General features: G+C 53.6%; 11 protein-coding genes across 12 annotated transcripts; 6 read left to right on the top strand and 5 right to left on the bottom strand.

Annotated features, from left to right (window-relative positions):
- Window positions 1-556: 556 nt before the first annotated feature.
- Window positions 557-1,514, bottom strand: CKM354_000368400 (uncharacterized protein; the record flags this gene model as incomplete). The annotated part of the gene is made up of 2 exons (XM_044798893.1): window positions 557-1,335; window positions 1,418-1,514. The coding sequence occupies 2 exons, from the start codon at window positions 1,512-1,514 to the stop codon at window positions 557-559; spliced, it is 876 nt and encodes a 291-aa protein (XP_044654828.1).
- A 1,125-nt stretch (window positions 1,515-2,639) lies between these two features.
- Window positions 2,640-3,046, top strand: CKM354_000368300 (uncharacterized protein; the record flags this gene model as incomplete). 2 transcript variants are annotated; one of them, XM_044798891.1, is made up of 2 exons in its annotated part: window positions 2,640-2,782; window positions 2,911-3,046. In XM_044798891.1, 2 exons carry the CDS (start codon window positions 2,640-2,642, stop codon window positions 3,044-3,046), a joined length of 279 nt encoding a protein of 92 aa, XP_044654826.1. The 2 variants fall into 2 exon arrangements, with proteins under 2 accessions (XP_044654826.1, XP_044654827.1); XM_044798892.1 differs by having other exon boundaries at window positions 2,905-3,046.
- A 605-nt stretch (window positions 3,047-3,651) lies between these two features.
- CKM354_000368200 (uncharacterized protein) lies at window positions 3,652-4,303 on the bottom strand (the record flags this gene model as incomplete). Its single annotated transcript, XM_044798890.1, has 3 exons — window positions 3,652-3,720; window positions 3,779-4,017; window positions 4,126-4,303. The coding sequence occupies 3 exons, from the start codon at window positions 4,301-4,303 to the stop codon at window positions 3,652-3,654; spliced, it is 486 nt and encodes a 161-aa protein (XP_044654825.1).
- A 1,948-nt stretch (window positions 4,304-6,251) lies between these two features.
- On the top strand, window positions 6,252-7,060 carry CKM354_000368100 (uncharacterized protein; the record flags this gene model as incomplete). Its single annotated transcript, XM_044798889.1, has 2 exons — window positions 6,252-6,375; window positions 6,435-7,060. The coding sequence occupies 2 exons, from the start codon at window positions 6,252-6,254 to the stop codon at window positions 7,058-7,060; spliced, it is 750 nt and encodes a 249-aa protein (XP_044654824.1).
- A 203-nt stretch (window positions 7,061-7,263) lies between these two features.
- CKM354_000368000 (uncharacterized protein) lies at window positions 7,264-9,054 on the bottom strand (the record flags this gene model as incomplete). Its single annotated transcript, XM_044798888.1, has 1 exon — window positions 7,264-9,054. The coding sequence occupies one exon, from the start codon at window positions 9,052-9,054 to the stop codon at window positions 7,264-7,266; it is 1,791 nt and encodes a 596-aa protein (XP_044654823.1).
- Window positions 9,055-9,281: 227 nt separating this feature from the next.
- Window positions 9,282-10,959, top strand: CKM354_000367900 (uncharacterized protein; the record flags this gene model as incomplete). Its single annotated transcript, XM_044798887.1, has 7 exons — window positions 9,282-9,391; window positions 9,499-9,779; window positions 9,835-9,928; window positions 9,982-10,390; window positions 10,474-10,568; window positions 10,625-10,830; window positions 10,883-10,959. 7 exons carry the CDS (start codon window positions 9,282-9,284, stop codon window positions 10,957-10,959), a joined length of 1,272 nt encoding a protein of 423 aa, XP_044654822.1.
- A 382-nt stretch (window positions 10,960-11,341) lies between these two features.
- On the top strand, window positions 11,342-11,704 carry CKM354_000367800 (uncharacterized protein; the record flags this gene model as incomplete). Its single annotated transcript, XM_044798886.1, has 1 exon — window positions 11,342-11,704. The coding sequence occupies one exon, from the start codon at window positions 11,342-11,344 to the stop codon at window positions 11,702-11,704; it is 363 nt and encodes a 120-aa protein (XP_044654821.1).
- Window positions 11,705-11,912: 208 nt separating this feature from the next.
- On the bottom strand, window positions 11,913-15,671 carry CKM354_000367700 (uncharacterized protein; the record flags this gene model as incomplete). The annotated part of the gene is made up of 2 exons (XM_044798885.1): window positions 11,913-11,982; window positions 12,040-15,671. The coding sequence occupies 2 exons, from the start codon at window positions 15,669-15,671 to the stop codon at window positions 11,913-11,915; spliced, it is 3,702 nt and encodes a 1,233-aa protein (XP_044654820.1).
- A 972-nt stretch (window positions 15,672-16,643) lies between these two features.
- Window positions 16,644-17,009, top strand: CKM354_000367600 (uncharacterized protein; the record flags this gene model as incomplete). The annotated part of the gene is made up of 1 exon (XM_044798884.1): window positions 16,644-17,009. The coding sequence occupies one exon, from the start codon at window positions 16,644-16,646 to the stop codon at window positions 17,007-17,009; it is 366 nt and encodes a 121-aa protein (XP_044654819.1).
- Window positions 17,010-17,843: 834 nt separating this feature from the next.
- Window positions 17,844-18,758, top strand: CKM354_000367500 (uncharacterized protein; the record flags this gene model as incomplete). The annotated part of the gene is made up of 2 exons (XM_044798883.1): window positions 17,844-18,292; window positions 18,344-18,758. 2 exons carry the CDS (start codon window positions 17,844-17,846, stop codon window positions 18,756-18,758), a joined length of 864 nt encoding a protein of 287 aa, XP_044654818.1.
- A 1,939-nt stretch (window positions 18,759-20,697) lies between these two features.
- Window positions 20,698-22,616, bottom strand: CKM354_000367400 (uncharacterized protein; the record flags this gene model as incomplete). The annotated part of the gene is made up of 2 exons (XM_044798882.1): window positions 20,698-22,248; window positions 22,431-22,616. 2 exons carry the CDS (start codon window positions 22,614-22,616, stop codon window positions 20,698-20,700), a joined length of 1,737 nt encoding a protein of 578 aa, XP_044654817.1.
- Window positions 22,617-22,625: the final 9 nt, after the last annotated feature.

The raw sequence follows: 22,625 nt of genomic DNA, 5'->3' as shown, positions 1-22,625 counted from the left end.
ACGTTGACTCGTCGCTCATCAGTTGCTGCTCCAAAGTTGCCACACGCGAGAGAGATGGGTGTAGCGCGCGCACGTCTTCGTATACCGGGGCCACATCGCGTTTCATATCCAAGCTGCAGCAGGAAACCCCGGGACACTATGCACCATGTGTTGTCGCCTGCCGCTTCTCGGACATACTCGATGAGCTAAGCCAAAAGTTCTGGAAGCAACGGTCAGGGATACGACTGCCATAGACTACGGACTAGAACTTGCACAACATGATCGCGATGCCTTGTGCTGTTGCCATTGGTCCAGATGCTGTGGACTACGGACACAGCAGCGCCGTCTTGCCTGAGATACCATACATTTAATCGACCCACGTGCAATTGTCCTCGTCCCATTGCACTCCTACACTAGGGCAGTTTCCAACGTCAGAAGAATGTGATTGAATACATATTCTACGGCAATCTTCTCCACACACGTGTCGTTCTATCTTCGCTCGTTAATCCCCCTCACCATTCCATCACATCTCTTCTGTGCAGGCAGTGGCATTGTTCAAGCATGATCATTCACTTGCTCACAGAGCGTATGCCAAGGCACCAGCAACCATAGCACCAACGAGCCACAAGTTCTTGTTCAAAGTCGGTGCACCAGCCGTGACCTGGTCTCTCTCCGCGTCCACCTTAACACAAAGAGGAGTAAATGTGTTTCCAGAGTCGATTGCCACGAAGTGGATCCTCGTCTCGGCAATGTCGAAGAACGTACGGTTGTTGCCATCATAGGGATCAGAGGTGATGTGAGCAAATCCACCCGTTAAGTTCCGAGAAACGTCAGGGGCCAACAGATTGTAAGTCGCGACTCTGGTGTCGGATTCGAAGATAGCCTCGCATTGAACCAAATCCGTAAGAGAGATGGCCGACATTCGGCAGCCGTCCTCGCCCGGTTCGGTCTCGCCAATGCGTGCAGCGATAGCATTGATGCATGCATCCCGGAAAGGATACGCACAACTTCCCTCACTGGCATTGTCCTCGGTGTCTGTGTTGTAATCGTTCGCCCTGCTACTTGGGATCTGAGTTTGGAGAATCGTAACACAGAAATTGTTCTGGTCCAACTGCCCACTGCTCGCTGCAACTGCTTGGGTGAGGTTGCCTCCGTTCGGAAATCCAAAATCGTAGACAGTGTTCAGAACCTGTGCGTTGGGAATCTGGGTATCTGGAGGCGGTGCTTCCTCCAGTCGGGTGATCAATTGCCAGCGTGGCGCATTTCCGTCGTTTGGAAAGTACAGGTCGAACGTAACGGTCTTCTCAGCAGTGACTTGAGCATCTTCGAGGAAGTCCTGCCCTTCAGGGAGTGGACCTGGGTGCATTGTAAGTACGTCTGCAGAAGTGCGCTGATGCCGCCCTCATCTCGAGATCCGAGAATGCGGGAGAATGTTTACCTGGACCGCTGAAGGCAGTGTTATTTTGAGCATGGACGTAGCCAAATGCTGCAAACGCTGCGGCGAAAGCCCATCGTGAAGCCATTGCACTCTTCATCTTCCGTGAATGAAAGTCGAACAAAAATTATGGAGGGCGGTGCTCGGGTTTTAGAGTTGTTGGCATGCCCAGTAATTGCTTATGCTTGGTACACAGTAAGTTTGGTGCCATGATGTTTCCAAGGCCTCTGCAGTACCAGGCTCCCCATCTGCCAAGACATGAGCTTCCGCGGACAGTTGGGAAATCGCTAGACGGGGAGAGGGGAGCGGGTTGTAGGTCGTCATCTATCGGTAGCGGCAACAGCAAGAGCCTGTCGAGAATGATTACGACATGAAGGGCTTGGGCTTCATGGTCTTTCAGGTCCTCGGGTTCGAAGGCTGCGACTGCATGACTAGCATGCCTGGTATTCAACCTCTGCCCAATCTGAGCAGAATAGATGCCCACAAAATGGTGTGTCGGACTGCATGTTAGTTCGGAGAAAGAAATCTGCCGCAGTCGACTTGTAGCGTGTCATCTACGTTGGGACTGCAAACAAAGATGCCGGCTGGAGAATGTCCGCGTACGCAATACCCTTTTGCAGCCGGGTCCTTTTCCACATGAATGAAGCGCAATGGGTGCCGGCTGCACCGGATTGTTCTTCCGCCTTGTCTTTCGATCTTGCTGCGACACAAACAGAACAGTCATCAAATCATGCCTGGCGGCGGGCGAGTGCTGTCCGTCTCGTGGCGCGCAGGAGACCTTGGTATTTCATTATTGGTGGCCTTTTGACCTTGGGTACCGTGTGCGCAGCCATCGTAGCCGATGGCACCGGTAGTATGTCTGGATACCGACGGCCTGTACCTTTATGCGCAAGACGCAGAAGTACACAAGATTTTCGACTATGATCCAAGTGATGGCATTTTAGTAGAGCACATTGCACGCGAGCGAGCTGAAGGAACAGCTTGGGTGACCTGTGGCTGTGGTTGTGGTCAGGGTCTCCACTCTTCTCCATGTGATCGATCGCCCAACTCGCTACACTACACAACCGCGCACCGCCTCTACTTTCACCGCATCTTGCACCGCAACCCCGGTACCTGCGTCTGTGGCGAGGTAATCGACATTTCGCAGAAGCACATACGACGCTCAAGCTCAGCCTCTGTGCCCTTCACACGATCAGGCGCCAAGCGCCACCCAACAGACGTCAACATGGTCGTATGCAGCAACATCTTCGCGTACGCTCGATCACAAGCTAACGAAACTGTCCAGCTCGGTCGCCTCACCCACTATGCATTCGACGCCGTGCTAGTATCTGCCTTCCTCGCCGGCGTCAAGCGCTCCACCGGTCTCACGTACGTCTCCAACCCTCCGAGCTCGTCCACTCCACGCAAAGCCTAGCTTCCCTTAGACACGACATGCGATGAAGAAAGAAAAAGAGCGAATCAAGATAGCAGCGATCTGACCCTAACATTAGTCCTAGCCTGAAACCGGACACGTTTTCAGAGTCACCCAGCATCAAGAAGTGGATAGAGAACTATCTATGGGTAGGGGAGACAATCATGGATCAAAGTGTTGCGATAATGAGCTCGAGCGGGTACTTTGAGCGCAAGAGATGAGCGTGGAGGAGGCGAATAGCCATAACGTTTTTGCGGGAGGCAACTGGTCAAGTGCTTGTGCATGAAGACCGCAGGTAGTCGCATATTTAGCCCTGAGCGCTGTTCAGGCCAGTTTTGCGGTTTCGGGGCACAAATGTGGAAGTCATTGCTCTGGAGTGAAATGGCACGCCATAGAATCGGCCGGGGCTTTGATTCAGCCTCGCGAAGACGTAGTCACAAGCTGCCCATAACGAGCTAAACGACATGAATTTTTACACCATGACGCCAACCAGATACAGCTTCTCTCCATGTCACCTTTCTCCGATTGCTCGCTTCTGGCAGTTGCTGTTCGACGCCTCAAACGAGAGGCGCTAGGAAACGGCCGCGCCAACGATTTCCAAACATTGATTCGAAGATACGTGACTGGAGTGCATGAAGACTGTTCTCATTTGGCCTTTTCGCTACGCCGAGCTACATGTGACGTGCTTTCCGCAATCGATCACCAGATTGCTATCACGTCCAGGCTAGCATGCCCAAACGCCGCCCAGTAATGCAGCCGCATCTTCGAGGTGCGACCTGCCCTCGTTCACGTGCCTGATCATTTCCCAAAGTGCATGTCTCATCGCTTAGAACTTGTTGAATGCCTTGACCTGCTTGCCAGTTCGTGGAAGGACGCGGAGAACGTTGAAGCGGACCTGTTTCAGCATGTTAGTCCTTTCCTTCCACTTCAGCTACTCTTTCAGCCCTGCTTACAGTCTTGCTCAAAGGCCGGCATTGACCAACAGTGACCTGGTCACCCTCGGACACACGGAAAGCAGGGGAGACGTGTGCGGCGAGGTTCTTGTGGCGCTTCTCGTAGCGGGAGTACTTTGGAATGAAGTGGAGGTACTCGCGACGAATGATGATGGTGCGGTGCATCTTGGCGGAAACGACGGTACCGGTGAGGATACGGCCACGGATGGAAACGAGTCCAGTGAAGGGGCACTTCTTGTCTATTGGACCACCACCGTCAGTGTATGTTCCCATTCCTGCGCCGGATGCGCCGTGTTTCGCCCTTCGCAACAGATTCCTCCCCACTATTCCTCATGGACAGCACATACCAATGTACTGGCCCTCAATGGCAGTCTTTGGGGTCCTGAAGCCCAATCCAACGTCCTTGTACCATCTCCGGCCACCCTTTCCGACTCTGGTGGACTTCGCCTTGCTCTTGGAGTTCTGGAAGATGTGCGGCTGCTTCTGGAAAGCGCGCTCGCTCTGGACAGTCAACTCGGTCGCCATGATCGCAGATTCGGTGCAATCTGTTGTCGTTAGTGGTTGGCGGCGAGGGCGGTGGTCGTGGGTCGTGCTGCAGCGAGCGTCAAGTGTTCTTGTGAAGTCGCCCGAAATCTCGAATTGGTGCGAGCCAAGCTTGGCAGCTTCGGGTCAACGTAAGGCCGGCCGCTGAACCTCCGACCGGGGCAAGCCCCAATGCACCACCGACCACCTCCGCTGCAGGTTGTCTTCGACACACATTTCCCGGCACGAACAGCATCATCTCATCCAGCGACCGATACAATGTTGGTGGCACGATTTACGTTGTCACGCCTTCCCGCGACCCGATTGAGCAGCCGTTCGAAATCTATCGCCCACGGCTTCAGCACATACACCACGAACAGCACCCTACTCTCCGGCCGGCATAGTTCAATCGTCAATGCACTTCAGGCATTGCGACTGAACGCGCCCAAAACTATTGCTGGCCAGCAAGCCCGAGGGATGAAGGTCCGGAGTAGCGTGAAGAAGCTTTGCGAGGGCTGCAAAAGTGTGAGGAGGAAGGGTGGGAAATACGTGTACATCATTTGCAGCAAGAACCCAAAGCACAAACAGAGGTAAGAGACCCAGCAACGATTCCCACATTCTGGTCACCCTGACATTGGGTAGGCAAGGCTAAGATGCATGTGACACGAACACCATGTACCACATGATGAAAGGCGCAAGATACCCACAGACTGGATGCCATCCCATTCTCGCTACACTCGATAAGGCTGAGATGCTCGAGCGGAATGGTGCTAGAAGTCCAAGGCGGAGTTACCATAGACGAGGTTCCATCCACATCATCAACGCTCGCTTTGTTTTCTGGATGTGCTCTTCGAACTTCTGGCTGGCGGTCCTGCCGTGCATGGCCCTACAGTGATGGCTATCGCGCTCACACAACACTCTCATCCACTAGCTCCCAACGCAAAAGTGATATCGCTTTCAGGGGGCGTTGATCACGTTGAGGTTTGTCCGGCCAGTGGGAATCTCTGGCCGCAGTCATGGCAGCCGAAATGGCCGCGTCACGGTGCTCATTCGATGCGGAGAATACAGTGTCGGAGATTAGCGCAGGGAGACCTTGAGAACGACTTGTCCATATGTATCTCTATAAACGCGGACGAGTAACAAGCACAATTTACACTACACCTTTTTGCATCAATTTGTCGACTACCTTTCATCAAATGCAGCAAAGGCGACTTCCATTTCGCCAGGATCCTCTCGAAAGGTGTAGACCGTGCTTGTCCTGCTCTAACACATGCTCGAAAATCGATCAGCTCAATGGTGCTATAATCCGCAAAGATGCACAATATCGTCCGGCCTTACTGACATGTCCAGTTGCTTGTTGGTACGTAGCGTATGAAACATGCAATCACTACATGAAATCACTTCGAAGGCGACAGTGGTCGCCTTCGCAGTCCAGAATGTATCAAAGGGGCTCTGAACATGTTGAGTGGGAGACTTCATACAGTCAGGCCAGCGCGGCATTTCCAGTCAACGTCTAAGGAAGTCAATTCCGTCGTCTGATATATGGGTTGATATATCAGCACGCGAGAGGGTTCTCGAGAAGCAAATATTCCTGTGGTCTCACCCATGAACGTCATTGCCCTTGTGTCGCGTGAACGTGCAGATGCTCGACACAGCTCTCGTGGTTCGCGGAGGGTAGAACCTGCCGCGGCTGGCTTTGCAACCTCACAATCCAGACGATCGCTATAAGTCCTGTAGGCTATTCGCAGAGATACGGAATTTGATGCAGCCTTAGTAGTGACTGCAAGCGTGCTGGTGGACATTTTCAGAGACTGGGGTCCGCGCTAGCAAGAATGGTGCAGCACGCGAGATTGGCGAGCGAATCGGCTGCTTTACCATGATACAGGGTTCTGGTGATCGTCACGCAACATAGGTCCAGCCTCCAGGCAAGCTCCCTCTTGCATAGACAATCATGGCATCTCCTTCAACAACGCTCTCGTCACAAAATGCCCAGCAGCCTGCAGTAGTGCTGGATCAGAATACTTCCAGCACTGGCGGAAGTAAAACCAAGGAAACGTCACATGAACCTGGACCAGGTAGGTCGAGCTGAAGCAAGTTCCTCAACCGCATCGGGGCGCTCATATCTTAGATACAGATGGAAGCGAACAGCCACCGACGACACACATGAGTCTTCCAATCGATGATGGCGAGTTTGCAACCACAACAACATCTGCCGCTCCGCCTCAGCAATCAGTCACCGAAGACGATGCAGACGACACATACCCCGAACTGGAGGAGCAGATGACGCTCCAACCTCCGTCGGACTTCAAACCATTCTTCACGCTGATAGAGGACCCCGTCACTGGCGAGCACCACCATCCTGCGGTGCACTACATTTTCGCCGATGATGATCCCGATATCCTCACAAATGCCGCTCTACATGCTTTGCACACCGACTCGGACGAGACGGCCAGCACGAACGAGCGATTCGTAGTCGTAGACATGAGTGCAGATGGGCGCGAAGTTCTATCAACCGCTTCACTATCCTCAAGATGGCAAGACGTCAAGAGCAATATCAAGCAGGCTCCCTCGTGGGGCAATAACAGCTTGAATACGCAGCAGATGCTGTGCATATCTGGCCGTGAACCGGCGCTCTGGCAGCGCACACGCGACTTGCAGAGGAGGAAAGTGGACGTGTCAGCGCTGATCAAAGTACTTGATGAGACTCAAGCTGAGCTAGAGAGCGTGGTTGGCCGTCCCTCGCTTGCTACGGCATCGTAGCCACCACTTTCCAGATCAGGCGTCCCCAACTAACCAATGGGATGAAACATCACGAGTCACGAAGCACGGATAAGAAGAAGATGCGAACGTAAAACTCGGGCATGGCTCTGTTTGAATTGCCACTGTGGACTGCGAGAAAGCCATGGCGCACACTGGAGGCTCTGTCGTTCAGAATGCTAGCTCTAGGAGGGGACAGGAGACTGTTAGCCTTCACTGATCCTGACGCTCTTCCGGGTCGCTCTTCTTGGTCTTCCACCGCCCTCGCCTTCTGCAGCGCCATCTGCCTGGTCTGTTGCCGTTGCGTTGTGTAACGCAGGCTTATCTGGCATCGTACCAGGCACCTGAACTTTACTCCCGCTCTTGGGCTGCACAGTAATGGATTCTGCAAGCTGGTTCCCAGACTGCCGCCTCGCAGCATCTGCCTCTCCCTTGGCAGCAGAAGCAGCCTTCTTGGCAGCCTTTGCACCAGCTTTCGGCCTGGCACGATCCTCCAATACCGGCGTGGCCTCTTTTGAGACCTCTTCACTTTCGGCCGTAGCTGTACTCTTGAAGGGCAGACGGAGAGCTAAGTGGCATTCCGGAACCCGCTCGCAGCTCCGCATAACGCTCTCCATATGCTTCCGAACTTCGTCGGCCGGCTTGACCCACCGACGTATGCAGTTCAATAGCTCCTCTCGCCCGTAGGCGACTTCAATCATGATGGTCACCGGTTGCCAATACTCCGTGTTCAGGTCCACATACGTTGTGTCAACAGCTTGATGCCCTTTGCGCGTCACGATGAAGCTGACAAGCAAGTGCTGTGGGGATAGTGCTTCGAGGATACTGTGCTCCGGAAACAAGAACCGATCTTCGGTGGCTCCAGCGTCTTTAAAGGCGAGTATGACAGGTAAGTTTGTCGGCGCTGGTAAGGGTGCCGACCACGTCTGCTGCTGTCCGTATTGTGGCGGAGGATGCTGTGCAGCGGGATGAATAGGAGGCTTCAGTGGTTGCTGCAATGTGGCTTGAGATGCGATGCTAGGTTGTGTATCCGAAGGCCCGTCGTACTGTATCATGTTACCCTGCTCGAAGGGTTTTGCTGTGGAATCCTCCTCGTCCTGTCTCTGTTTCGTGATTATGGCAGTGAGCTCGTCGATATGCTTCTGAAATACCTTGAGCTGGTCCTGCGTGGCGTTGCCCGTAGCGACCTCCTTCATCAGGGCTTTAAGCTGTGGATCATTCGACGCTCGAGTTGCCAACATGCTGATGACGGGATCTGGCTTCGGGCCTTGTGGAGGGATTGAGGACGATGCAGAGGCCGAAGAGCTCGCGTGCGGCGCCCGAGGACCTGGTTGCTGGGGTCTTTGAGGCTGTTGGCTTTTTGGCGGAGCGCCAGGGCCATTCTGTCCGCTGTTCGGCGGTAGGAGCACTGGTGGCAGTGGCCGATTTTGATACTGCTGAGATCCATGCTGCTGCATAGGTCTGTATTGCGGAATGGGTTGCTTCGATGCTGCCCCGGGCGGCTTTCCTCTATCTTCGACGTACATGTCGGCCACGAATAGATGTGGCTCAATGCGTATCCTGCATTCCCCTCGGCTCTTCATCCATTTCGCATCTGGATTGTTGGGAGGCGGCGGCTTGCCATTCTTGCCGCCCTCGGGCTTGACCCAATATCGCTCGAACACGCCCTCAGAGATCCATCGTAGCCGAGATCGTTCTAGAGACGTCGCCAACACGGCACTGGATATCAGAGACTGGTACTCATCGTCGGACAGGGACAGTGGTTGAGGATCGGGCAGAACAGGCAGCGGTCTAGCATCGGACAGCTTTGCGACCAAGCCGCTCAGCTTCTTCTCGGGCGCTGGGGAGTTAGCGACAGGAGAGGGCGCGACGGAGCTATCACGAGTCGGCGTGAAGGCGGCCGTCTTCTGCTTTTTGGCAGCGGGCATTGCGCCTCTCGAGGGCCGGCCGGGGCCTCGTTTGTGGCCGGTGGTGACCTCGTCGGCCATGGCTGCCATTCTGCCTGCTACGTGTGGGCGGGCGTCGCTGCCGGACGCTGCGCATGGAGGATGGAGGGCGATTGCGTGGCAGCGGAGGCGCAAGTGAGGCTCCAGCAAAAAGATGGAGATGGAGATGGATGCAGATCGCAACGCGCGCCCGTTGCCCGCGTCGTGCAGCTCGCGTGCTTCCCCAAATTCACGTCACCGACTCCACCTCCTCGTCTCTCCTCCTGCACGCTGCGAGCATGAAGTCGGCTACGCAGGCCGTGGGCAAGCTGGCCACCGCATGTGCTGCCGCTGGAGCTGTATACGCCGTCGTGCTCGGCATCCTGCTCACACCGAGAGCACAGAGATTGTATGTACCTGTCATTGCCGACGACTGAAACGGAAATTGACGAAAGCAGTGCCATGTATGTCTTGCTCTCGCCAACACGCCACTCTCGTCTGATGCACACCCTTTAGATATGCCAATGCCTTCAATACCTTGAGATGGCGGGATGTGCACGATGGCACTGCTCATGGATTTGCTCCGAACCAAGTAACTCCATTTAATCTCTCTACCCCTGATGGCGAAACACTGTATGCCTGGCACATCCTGCCTCTCGATCAGTATACACGCCACGAGACTGCCATCCTCAATGAGGCTCAGAGACGAGATGGCCCCGTCGATGACTTCACCTCCACCACGGCATACAAGGTATTGACCTCACGCAATCCGTCTCCCGCCAAGGTGGTCGTCAGTTGTAAGTATTCGTGGCCTCCAGATCGGGTGCTGGCCTCACTTTGCTGAATGACAAGTCCACGGTAATGCTGGCCACATCGCTCAAGGCTGGCGTCCTGCAGCCAACCGTCTGATCACCAACATGCCCGATACACACGTCTTCACAATAGAGTCAGTTGCTCTTTCCCCTTTCCAAGTGCGACCTGTTGACATCGGCTTGACAGCTATCGTGGGTTCGGCCATTCTACAGGCACGCCTACTGAGGCTGGGCTGATCGCTGATGGTGTGGCGCTTGTCGAATATATCATGGAAACGACCAAGATCCCACCAGAGCAGATCGTGATCCTCGGCCAGAGTCTGGGTACTGCTGTCTCAGCAGCTGTTGCCCTTCACTTCGCGGATCGCAGAAATGCCCTGTTGCCCCCATTGTTGCATACATCGAGCCTGTCCCATGCATCGGACCAGAAAACGCCGCCGACCACTTTTGCGGGTGTCGTTCTTGCGGCTCCGTTCAACAGCATCCCAACTCTTCTACTCACTTATCGGATTGGTGGCTTCCTCCCGCTTTTGCTGCCTCTCAGACCCTTTCCTACCCTCGCGCAGATGCTCATGACGAAAGTCGTGGATAAATGGGTAAGTCAAGTTGTGGGAGACCGTCTTTACAAAGTCTACATCTTGCCAAACATCCGCTTACCTTCCACTTTTCTTCGTGGTAGCAAACCGCCGACAGGCTTTGGGCATATTACCATGCGCTCGAAGGGACTCCGAATTTGAACGGCGGCACTCGAGACAAAGGCTCTGTTCAGATCATGTAAGCAATGGCATGGCGTGCCCTCCTAACAAAGCTGACTCGTATGGCGATGACAGACACGCCTTGAACGACGCAGATATACCTTTCCACCAGACGGAGATGATTTATAAACGCGTATTCAGCCAGCGGAAGTCCCAAGATGCTTTCGATACTGGTGAGCTGGAGCCGAGTGAGCTCATTGCAGGCAACGAGGGGCCCGCTGTCTTCGATGTCAAGAAGGATGGGTTTCCAAGAATGCGCTTTGATTTTGTTGAACATGGTGGTGCGTCCTGTTTCAGCATGGAAACCAGTGTCCAGGTCACTAACGTCAACAGGACACAACCGGATCCTGACCTACAGCCCCGTGGCAGTGGCCATCAGTCGAGCACTAGAAGGCTTTTCGGACAGCTGATCAGGCTCATACCGGCGACGCATCTGATCAGCAAATGTTGGAGCAGCAAATCATGGAATTGCATTATTCGACGTCGGTTCCTCTCTGTGACCGGCGCAAGCAACTGGCAGATCCGCGATCTGCATTGCAAGAAGCTCAACGCGCGAGACAAAGGCGTGGTTACACCAAATGCACAGACACTCTGCAACATTTACCAGCCTTCACTTCCGCGAATCACCGATATCGCTCACACATACATCAAACACAAACTACGCCAGAGAAAGGCTACAAAGGGCTCGATGAGCAAATAAATCGGTGGCGCCTGATAAACACTTACAACCAGTCGGTGCGCCGCGCCTCATTTGACCAGAACTTCACTGACGAACGACAGGGCACGACAACCATGCCGTCCACAATCTCCCCCAGCGTCCCATCGATCGCCAAAAACCAAGTCCTGGAAAGCCTCATCTGCGCCTCTTTCACCTTGCACTCCGGCGGCAAAACTGTGCTCGAATTCGCAAAAACCCTGTTCGGCAACATCGCTGTGTCGACCGCTGTCGAAGAACGCCAGCACGACGAGAAGATGGTGGGAATGAATGGAGGGTTCGGGGAGGGCTACGCTTGCACGTCTCTCGCGCGCGCCTACTCTCTTCTCATCGAGCACGGCGAGGACGTCAACGCTCAGGATCTCAAGAACATTGCACTCGAACGCTTCCTGGCCGATGACTTCCAGTACCAAGTGGAGCGCGTGAGATGTGGTGGGTAGTTCTGACGGCGTGCACCTTGGGGAAGCTCCCCGACGACTGACAGCGCTCTCAATTGTACGGCTTATGCTCTACTGGTACATGCGACTTGGACGATTGGCAGCTGTGGTTGTGCGCAAATTGCGAGGAGAGCTGTGGAGCGGTAGAAAGTCTTGATCGATATAGGTACACACACGAGAATTCGATTGACTTCGTTGGCTCTCATAAACATTACTTATCTACTGTTTCCGGGAAGACGATGCCAATGATTTCATCTATCAGGCTGAAGATCAAGTGCACACTGTTATGATAGTCAGTAGATGTTCATCGAACAGGGGAGGCACACCGAAAGACTTACTTCAACCTAGGATTGTTCAACATGGCGACGATCTTTCGACTCGCCGCTTGCGCATTGACTCGCCCAACCACACTGCCAGCAATATCTGGAACCAGCGCGCCCAGTAGAAGACCTGCTTCCTTCCTGGTGCGCGCCTTCTCGGCCGGTGTGCGCGGTACAGTCGGCGGCCGCATCTTGCCGTCCGGCCACACGGTCTTCTTCAGATTCTCAACGTAGCTCGCCAGCTTGTCGTCCTCCAAGGCACTGTTTGTTGCTTCCTTGACTTTCCGCTCAATAGTGCCTCCAAGTAGTTGGTGAAGTACGACCACTACTGTACGACCACGAAGCCAGCTGTTTCCCTTTGAGAGTTCAAAAGTTTCCAGGAAAAGATCGCAGATGGGCTTTACAAAAGGTTCAACTTCTTTCGTTTCGTATGCGTTCAACTCGGCTTCAACTTCCGTCGCAGTAGCAGGATTTTGCACAGCTGGATCCATGCTGTCGACAGGAGAAGAGCCACTCATCTGCGATGTAGCGGCCGAGATGAGATTTTGACCTGCGACTGACAATTGGTCGAGGACCGGTATGTTTCCAAGGAACTCTTCCATGCCATCCGAGACTGAGTTGTATATCCGTGTCACAAAATCTTTGGCATCAGCTTGTGTGCCATCGGTACCGTTGTTCACGATGGCAGACTGAGACAAGAAGGCTCGCAGTTCTCTGCTTCGACAGATTGCAGGGACCAGCAAGAGAGCTCGTAGGTACTTCTCCAGAGTGACTCGTCGTTTCTGTAAAAAGTCCTTCTGCAGAGTAAACAAGGTCTGCCTGCGGGGGAAGTCTAGCTCTCTCACTGCCGGAAATCGTGCTTTCAGCCTCTTGTGTAGGTCGTGGAATTGACTATATCGGCGAGTGATAACCCACGTCGCTGCCGGCATTTGTTCCCCAGCCTGTCGACGGATTTCGATGACATATAGCGCATATTCGTGGCCGTCCTCCTCTCTGCCGACCATGACAGACTTTATCGCGATCAACGCCCGCCCATAAAGGCTGTTGTCGCTCTCTTGAACGATATATTGTTGCTTTTGCATCTCTTTGCGTCTAATCTCACGTTGTAAGCTTTGTTCCGATTTTCGCAAGATTCGCAATTCAGCCTGGTTGTTGGTGAGCTCCGCTTTGGCAGTCAATGAGTCAAGAACGTTTCTCTGAGCGCTAAGCCTCTCAATGTCTGCATTGAGAACGTCAATAGCCTCTGCCAGCCCCAGATCTCCAGCTGCTGCTTCTTCGACGCGCTCGTCTTCCTCATCGGTTGCGGCGTTTGAATCCTCTCGCTCGTCTTCGGCAAACCTTTCTTGCTCGTGGCCGAATAAGTCGTCCACAAACACACCTCGGTTGGATGGGCCCCCAACGAGTCCTAGCGAAGAAAGACTGGGTTTGCTGCGATCCAAGATTTGAGAAGCTGTGGCCGACGCTCCAGAACGGCTCATGAAATCTAGCGACTCACGCCTCTCTTCCCCTTCAAGCGACCGTCTGCCAGAGGTTTCGGAGAACAAGCTGGCCTTGTCACGGTCATCACTGACAATGTTGTCGAGTGCAGCTTGCATCTCTCTGACAGCTTTGGCCTCTTCTTGAGCATGCTTTGTGCCGTCACCATCAGAATCGTAGCTCTTCAGGCTGGAAATCGATTGTACCATGTTCTCACCCTCTGCATCTTCTGCGAACAGAGGAGAGCGATCCTCGCCGAACAATGCATTTCTGCCGCCGTCATTTGCCTCGTCTAAAGATCGCCGTGTGGTGTCAGAAAACATGCTGCTGCTACGACCGACAGCTTTCAGGTCTGATGTAGAGAGCACAGCTCGCCGCAGTTCGGGCTCCTTCTGTAATGCTCCCAGTTGCGGCCTTCTGACATGAACGGCAGGACTCTCGGCGCCACGGGACCCGTTGGCCGTCTCGCCCTCTCCGTGCAAGAGTGGCCCAAATGTGGGTTTGTCATCGACCGCCAGCCACTTGTAATAGAGGTCAGTCTTCTTGAAAGCTTCATAATGTTGATCTTTCATGGTGTTGTAGACTCTGGTCTGCATGCGCAGCACTTCCCGCCGAGCAGCCAGATAGTCTCGCGCGACAACTTTCGACCCAGCCTTCAAACATTGCTTCACAATCTGCAAAGTATCTTGAGGCACCCGCATTTCTGGCTTTGATAAGTACTCGGCATACATTTGCGCAATGTCCATGCGGTCTGGATCTGCCGCCAATGACGCTGGGGGCTCATCATTGTCCCCTTCGAGAGGATTGCGAAACCCGTCCACGACCAGATAGAACTGTACAAGACGCATCAGGTTCTGACGATCCATATACTCCATAAAGTAACTCAGTCCAGCAGCGTCGTATATCAGTTCCCGAAGCGAGGCCTGCCGTTTTCGCGATAAAGACTCCTCGTTTCGTGCTGTTGTGACTTTTGTCGCTGGCTTACTGTCATCTGCGACGGATAAGGACGCAATTTTCTGGTCGAGCAATCTTCGCCCAGTCTCTAGTCGCCGAATGTACGCTACATCTTGACCTTCGACTTGCGCATCTCGTCTAAGTTGCAGGCTGACTTGGCTTCGAAAGAGGCGTGCATCGTTCAGGGTGCTAACGTGCCTGATAGCTCTGACGAAGCGCTCGAATTGGCGCTCGCTGTCATATGGTCGCAGTCTGGGAAATTGACTCCCTCGACCGGGCTTTCCAGGAGAAGCAGGTGCATGCTGATCGAGTGCAGCACGCATCTTGCGGACAGACTTCCGGTCTTGAAGCATTGCACCGCCCACGCTGACAATCTGCTGATTCCAGAAGTCCGGGTCCGCGAGCATCGTCACGATGGGTCCAATCACAGCACAAGCCACAATCTCTCTAATGAGCACTGTTACCGCAGAACTTGATCTCATGTTCATCGGAAGGACGCAGGGGAGGATCTTCTCAACAAGTCTACGCAGATGTTGCTGTGAAGAAGCTGTGGTATCCGATTGTGACAGCGAAGCAACAGAATGTAGTCTGCCGCCTCTGTATTTGCCAGCGATCGCCATGCTCAGCTCTTCACTCTCGGTCACATTGTGTTCAAGTGCTTTGCCACGCACAGCTCTTTCGGCATCGTAGAAGTCTCTCATATGACTTGTCAACACAGGCAATACCCGAGCCACACCGAGCTCGACCAGATCCAGGTCAGTCAGCCTCGCTGTGACCGAGAGGAGCACCGAACGGATGCAACGGTCGATCTCATTCTGGAACAGCGGTCGCTTGCTGATATGCCCATACCAGCTTGTGACAAAGTCGCGCAGGATCACATCCAGCAAGCCATCTACCTGCTTTGAGAATTTCTCGGCCTCAGGAAAGATGATCGGTCGTCTGTACTCTCCGCGGTCCCTCAACGTCGCCTTCTCTTCCTCCCACACGCCGGGCTGGGCGAACGTAAGGGCGAGTGGCGCATCTCGGTGGGCGTTGCTCCAAGCGGTCCGTGGTCGCGTGGTCGATGCGAGGACGTATATCGCTGCCAGCAGATTCGCGACAAAGCCAGCGATGAAGGCATGAGGTACCAAGCGCAATGGTGGAATCCACTCAGTGATGTAAGCCCAGCTGACGAATGCTACAACGGCCGATATGAGAGCATGCTTGCGCTCGAGGGGCATCCTCTTGAAAGCTGCATTGCGCTGCAAGGCCACTGCGCTCTGAGATACCGCCGGTGATGTTCGTGTTCACATGGAAGCTGGGCGTCTAAGCTTTACGCTAACTTAATGATAAGATATCGCCTCTGCCGATTTACCTCAATTGCTGTGATGAGCGCTGGTGCTGGAAATTTTGGTGGTGATGTGAGGATCCCACTGTGGTCGTCTTGCGACGATGCTTAGGGTACAGCAATTCTCATCATCAATACAGCTTTCCAATCCCACCATACTCGTGCTAGACTGCCTCCTTCTCAGTTGCGCTCCACACTCCACCTTTCCCGACTAGCTGAGACTTTGATGCGACTTTGATGCACTTGAATAGAATTTTGATTAGGGCGCTCGCCAAACAGCTACACCGCATAACAATCCGGAAGATATGATGCCTTCCAGCTTCCCCTCCGCCCCAAGGTCCCGCATTTGCTAACACTCCGATGTCAATGACGACGTCCGCTCGTCTGAGAATAGTAGGTGGAAAATACAGCGTCTCTCCAGTGTCGGGAACTGTATCAACGATTGCTACTCGCCCAGCCGACACCTACCAAGGTTCGGGTACGGACATGACTCCCTTCCATTGTACTCGAGGATGACGACGATGATGTAGAAGGGCCTGCTAGAGATCCCATTGCCGACTGGGGTGAAGAAGACGACGAGGCTTAGCGGACAGCCAAAGCAGGAGGACTCCGCGTTCCTGAGATTGTCAAGCGCTTCTTTCCACATCAGAACGTAGATGCAGTGTACAGGCGCTGGAAGCTCCTCGTTACGCGTGACCAGCAAGCCGCTACTGAGCGAGCCGAGGCCATCGTACGGCTGGCCCGACTAGCTGAGCATCTATATCCTCCAGCAGCCTCTCAGCAATGGCTTGAGAAGTTGAGTCCTCGAGAATCGCACCTAGGCCAGCTGATACGCCTTCACGTCCACACGCAACAGTACCTGGGCATGGAACCTGTCCTGCCCAATGCCGAGCTGATCTGCCAGCATATCATGACTATCAAGAAAGATCATGCCGCCGCCGCCCAAGGGCTCTTTGAGGATTACATGACAGAAATGGCAAGCATGAACGTCTCGTTATCCGAGCTTGATCAGCTCCGGCGAGACTTCGACACTGCACTTGATCAATGGTCGCCACTGAATCCTCCCAACGTCGTCCAGACTGCTGCCGACCTTGCCTCAGAGCGAACACTCAGCAACATGCTCAAAGACGACTTCTCGGGCCTTGTCGACACTGCTGCAGAGGGGGAATTTCCCAGAATCATTGCCGAGCTTTACGAGTACGTCGGCTCAGACAAACGACGTGAATGGTAATCCAGTCCGGGGCTCGCAGATACCCCATTCGCCGGGTACGCAATGCAGCTTGACAACAAGTCGGGTATCAAGGTGGTGTATATTCGTTAAGGACTCCTCAGCAGTCGGCTCGGACCATTTGTGCCAGATAGGCTGACGGAGGTTGTTCGTCAAATCTACCACAAAGCAATGAGACATCGCGTCACCAATCCAGACCTATACGATGGGACGGTGCTGCTGTCTGAAGCGGAGGATCTTGCGGGAGCCTTAAACCAACACACGCTGGGACCGCCGAGCGGCACAGCGTGCCAACCATGTCTGGACTCAGAAGCCATTGCGCTCTCAGAGCGCTGCAGAGTTGTCGGTTGCTCACGATCGTTCCCGAGCGCGGACAGGTTAGTCGCCGGGCGACAAAGAAAGGAGCACATGGCTACGCAGACAAGTACTGAAGATGACACAAGTACGCTGCGCTCATTCATCAGCACGGAAGTGGGTCTTCTGATCCTGCCGCGACTAGCTATTCGAACCATTCCCCTTGGACGATCGAATGTTGCGAGGATGATTACAGACACTACGACAAGTTATGAGCTCCACAAGCAGTACACGCTAGCGGGCGGCGCGACCGACAACTCGCTCAATGTCATAACGTGCCTCAGTTGCGGCAAGGAAATACTGAGAAGCAACATTCAAGATCACTTGGAGCAATCGCCGAGATGTCGGCCATGCGATAATAACACCATCCCCTGTGCCAGCTGCGAATTGCAAGGCCTTACGTGTGGAAAGCATGAAACAACTTGGGCGGAGCCCTTCTGCAGTGGTTTCCTTGCTGGGCTAAGCGACGAGAAATTGGACATGATGCTGAGAGGCGACAAAGTCAATGTCAAGGGCATCCCACAGTTCGCCATCGACGCCGTGCAGTCTGCTTATGTGGGCAAGCAATTGGAGCTTCCTTTCGGACGGCCTACCGAACCTCGCTCAGCGGCAACTCTTGCCATGCTCTGTGGCCAGATAGACTATCAAGTACAGGCTTCCAACCCTGACATTCTTCTGGCTATGGGACACTGGACGATGTCTGCACGGATCGAGCAAAGTTTGACACCACTCCACAACTCTGGCGGCGTTACTCCTGGCGGTGTTACCCACCGTGACTGGGAGTCTGCTATCCACGCAGCCTTTCCGCGAGAGAACTGGCCCGAGGATGCGGCATTTGGCAGCTTTTCGCGTGTGGACATTTCTACACAAGAGCTGCGATTCATTGTGCGAGGGAATATGGTGTCGATCGCTCGCAAGCAGGGCATGTTGTGGTCGGTAATTATCGATTCCACTCACAATAGCAACCGGACGCTTTGTTCGAGGCGCGAGGCAAGAGTGTACGATGCTCTCATCCATTCCCACTTCACCATGCCGTTTACCAACCCATTTGTGGACGTCGGCACCGAGACCATGGAGTTCATTCAGAACTCGAGCAAGCAGGGCCGAAGCCAGGCTCTCGGCTGTGCTATGCGCTGTAGCAGGCAGATCTACTCAGACTCCGCGGCTCAGATGTTCAAGGAAGAAAACCTTCTTACCATTGGCAGATTCGAATATGAGCAAAACTGGGTCGAACTCTCGCCGGTCAAAGTCACGGCTGAGCGTATGCGCAAGAGGGTTGTCGAATCGATCTCATTCATGCCGGCGAACGTCAGACGTCTGGAGATCGCCGCTTCATGGAAAACACGAACAACCTCCGCAGTGCGCATCCGCGCAATGGACCTATCCATCTCAACCTGATCATCAAAGGTCTTGATGGTTTGACTGCTACCCAGGATCTCTTCCGTACTTGGGCGCTGTTCTGGGAAACTCAATATATATTTGTCACCATACATGTATTGCAGAAGAGAGTTTCCCCTGAGCTAATGGCGACTCCGTTCTTCCGGTATTTCATGAGATGGAATGGTCGGATGGACGGATACTTCTCTGGCCCTATTGCGAATGCTGCATCGGCTGCGGCAAGGGATCCCAATTCATCACAGTTTGACGCAAAAGTGTGTGACTTCTGGGATTTAAACCACACATGGCCACAGGGCAAGCAGAATATGGGTGGGCGAGCAGATCATGAAGACTTGTTGGAGGCATGGTTGATGAACAGACAGCGCAATGCCGCGTATGAATGGGCAATTAGGGAAGGATAGGTGTACAACAGTGCATGAATGTGGGATACGTCTGAGAGGTTTAAGCAAATTCGATGCCATTTGACAAGAGCAAGAGCAAGACCAACTGCAGTTCTCTTGCACTGTGTACACTGCAATGCTTCTTTACTCGGGTGTTCCCCAACGTGCGTGCCAATGAAACTCCAGTAAAACTCGACAGCTGATGTCTCACGCTCTCCATCCCCCCAAGATACTGAAGGATTACGAAACGTGCAGCCTGATCAGCGTAAGCGCCATCGAAGAAAGCCTTGGTAGCAAAATTGACCGCAAAATCGTTATTGGTGCCACGTCTTGCGAGGGTGAGGCCGACGCTGGCTGCCATGACGAGACATGCCGCGTCGTTGCGTTCGTGTCGGCGCGAGGTGAAGTTGACAATACCGAAAGCAAAAACGACGACCTCTCCAACCCAGTCATCCTCCTCTGCGCGGTGAGGACCGACTTGATTTCGCAAAGAGTTGTCGGCGTGCTCGCACAGCACATCGGACCTTGCGAAGACTGCAATGAGCTGACAAACAGGTCAGCCGGTCATGGATTGTGGTCTCTCCACGACGAAAATTCCGTTGAAATTGTCACCACTCAGGTCATCATGCTCCAGCATACGGGCAAGTTGAAATGACATAGGCTGCGGCGTATCCATTGTGAATACACGGAGAGGCGCGATACGAAAACTCGGTGTTGGATGACGAATACCGCCATCATCTTCGAAGTGTGGTGCATCCAAACCAGCATCGTCTCGGTTACGCTTAAGACTCTTCTCGAGAGCAGATCGTGCTGCTTTATCCGCGACAGGACTCGCAAGCGGAGCTTCAGGAATCGACAACATTGGTCGGCGGTGAAGTCGTAGAATGAAAGAGCTCCCACCCGGCTCGCTGGTCGCGTGGTACTGGACCTGGGCCACGGTCGCGTCATCTCTGTTGCAGCAGAGCAAGTTATCGTCCGAGCGCTGAGGTCCAGAAGAGAGGGTTAGACAAGAGACTCCTGTCGAGTGGCTCTTCGACTTTCTTAGCGACCAGTCTTGCAAGCCTGTGATTGCAGAGCTAAGCCTCCAACAGCATCACCAATATGGTGCCCCTCTTGCGCACCGTTATGCGTCTTCGTGTTTGATAGTTGACTGAAGCTGATGTTGTCTGTTGCAGTATCATCGCGGAGTGTTCTTGGTTGGACTGGAGATATCTTCGAGCCCGAGGAATTCGGGCGTGATAGGCGAAGACTATATCGGGTCAGTTGATTGGAGGCAATTGACGCAGCAGCTGATGGTGCGAGACCCACTATCACATATGCGAGATGTTAGTAGTTGAAGTTACAAAATGTTGTTGTGGTGTGCTGCACTTGCAAACATTACTGCAGTAACTATATTACATCCGACCGATCGTATTCACGAATCGCTTGACTCGACCTCCACTGTGATGACGACCTTACGGGCTGAATCTGCAGCTGCATGGCTCTGCTTACTTGCAATCACTCCCTCCTGAGATCTCTGTGGTCGCTTAGGGATTGGATGCTGTGATACTCTCATGTCCTTATGAGCTCGTCCGTGGGAATGCGCCATTCTTGACAATCAGGCCAAGATTTGCTTTCATGTTCTTGTACTGAGAAGGTACCAGCCAGTCTATTGATTCTTCATGGTCGATCCACTCTCCATCAATTCCGTTTGGCCGAGTTCTCAGCTTGACCATGACTTTCTTCCTAGGTGTGGAATCGTGTCCGGAGGTATCAAAAATCGCCGAGTGCACCCTCCGCCATTCGGGAATATCAGAACAGAGCGCAGCGCCAGGTGGCTTATCACACAGGGCTTCCTCGAATCGGACGACCATCTCAGCTGTGCGTGTCGTGGTATCAACATGCCAGATACCGTCTCGAACAGGTAGCTTCCGGAGTTGCGCAAGAGCCTGGTGCCGAACCTTTCCATCTCGACAATGTGTTGCGCAGAAAAATAGCGGCTGGATCAGACCTTCGTCAAGGCTAACGGAAAACAACCGACGATCTGCATTGTCGGATCCCATGATGTACATGCAGATGGCGAGGATATTCTCAAATTCGCCAATGTATTGGTCAAAGTAGGATGCTTCCGCATATAAGCTTGATGCGGCTAGGATTCGGTTCATTTTTGTGCGCGTCCGGAGCATCCCCAGACCATGCTGCTCTCTTGTGCTTAGCTTGGCAGTGGGCTTATGCATGAACTCCCAGAGCAGACCGTCTAGCTTCAAGAAGGTCTGCTCGAGTTCTTGTGCCTGGGCTAATGCATCGATGGTGTGACCGCCTGGCGATTGAAGTCTATGATGGTCGCCGACTGTGCGCATGAAGTGATATAAGCGACTCGTCCAGGTGTTGACCAGGTCGCGGGCATGAGTCAAATCATGAAAAGATGTTGGTAGTATCGAGTCCGTGGCTGCTGTGAAGAACGGCATGCCCGGCACGCGTGAGGCCAGATACAAAGTCCCCTGCAGGTCCATTCTCATTATTGCTCGAACAAGACTTGGGTTGACTTTGCGTGCATCGAATGTAGTGTTCGATTGCAGCAGTTGAATAGCATTTTCAATGTGCATCAGAGCAGGGACAAACGATTCTCGCAACGCTTCAAAGTGTATGCACAGCAAAGAGCACAACAGGATGACATCCAGAGGTGCTTTACCACTTTTCAGCAGCTCCTGCATTTCATTCAAGGCCTTGGAGTATTGAAGGATGGGGAACCCAGTCTTCACAAGGGACACATCGATGCCCTCTGCGCCAGCGGATCGGCGCAGAGACCTCTCCTCATGCAAAGCACCAAGAGCATTGATAGCATGTCGGACTGCAGGCTCTTGGTGACTCAGCTGTAGTACCAGTCGTTCCCATACGGTATCGGAAAAATAGCCTGAGACACAGGGTGCCGTTCGAGCACGGAAGTAGTCGAAAGTCCTTCGCTCCAGGGCATCACTTGAGACGTCGTTGATAAGAGCAACCGTCAATGGTTCAGGCGATTTCGGTCTGGTAGGCGACTCGCCCATTTGGGCGTAGCCATCGCACTTCCGGCCCGTCGTCGTGCATCGTTTGCAATGTGGCTTCTCCTCATCGCACTTCACTCTCCGTATCTAAAGCGCAGAAGATGGACATATTAGCTAGACCCCATGTGGTGCTTGCAAAAGACCAACGTGTGAGATGCGAGCGCACATGCCACCAACGTCTTGCCGCATTGGGAGTGCTGTGCGCTCGCACCTGTGATTGCAGCGGGGAAGAAGCAGTGTGGAGGTTTAGGTCAGTACAATGGACGTACTTTGCATGTGATGCAGCCAGTTCGCGTCTTTGGTGCATATCTCCTCTGGTGTCCAGGCCGTTTCTCTGCCCTGGCCAGCTGCTTCTCTCGTGAGACCACTTTGTGGTCGTTGGAGGAACTGCTCTGAGAACTGCTGACGGAGCCGGACCGGGGCCGTTCAACCACAATGGTGGACTCGCTGAGCATAATAACGAA

Source organism: Cercospora kikuchii (assembly GCF_019650295.1).
Source record: "Cercospora kikuchii DNA, contig_00002, whole genome shotgun sequence".
Lineage (NCBI taxonomy): Eukaryota > Fungi > Ascomycota > Dothideomycetes > Mycosphaerellales > Mycosphaerellaceae > Cercospora > Cercospora kikuchii.
Note: the sequence above shows the minus strand (reverse complement) of the source record. Positions and strands in the feature narration are given on the sequence as shown.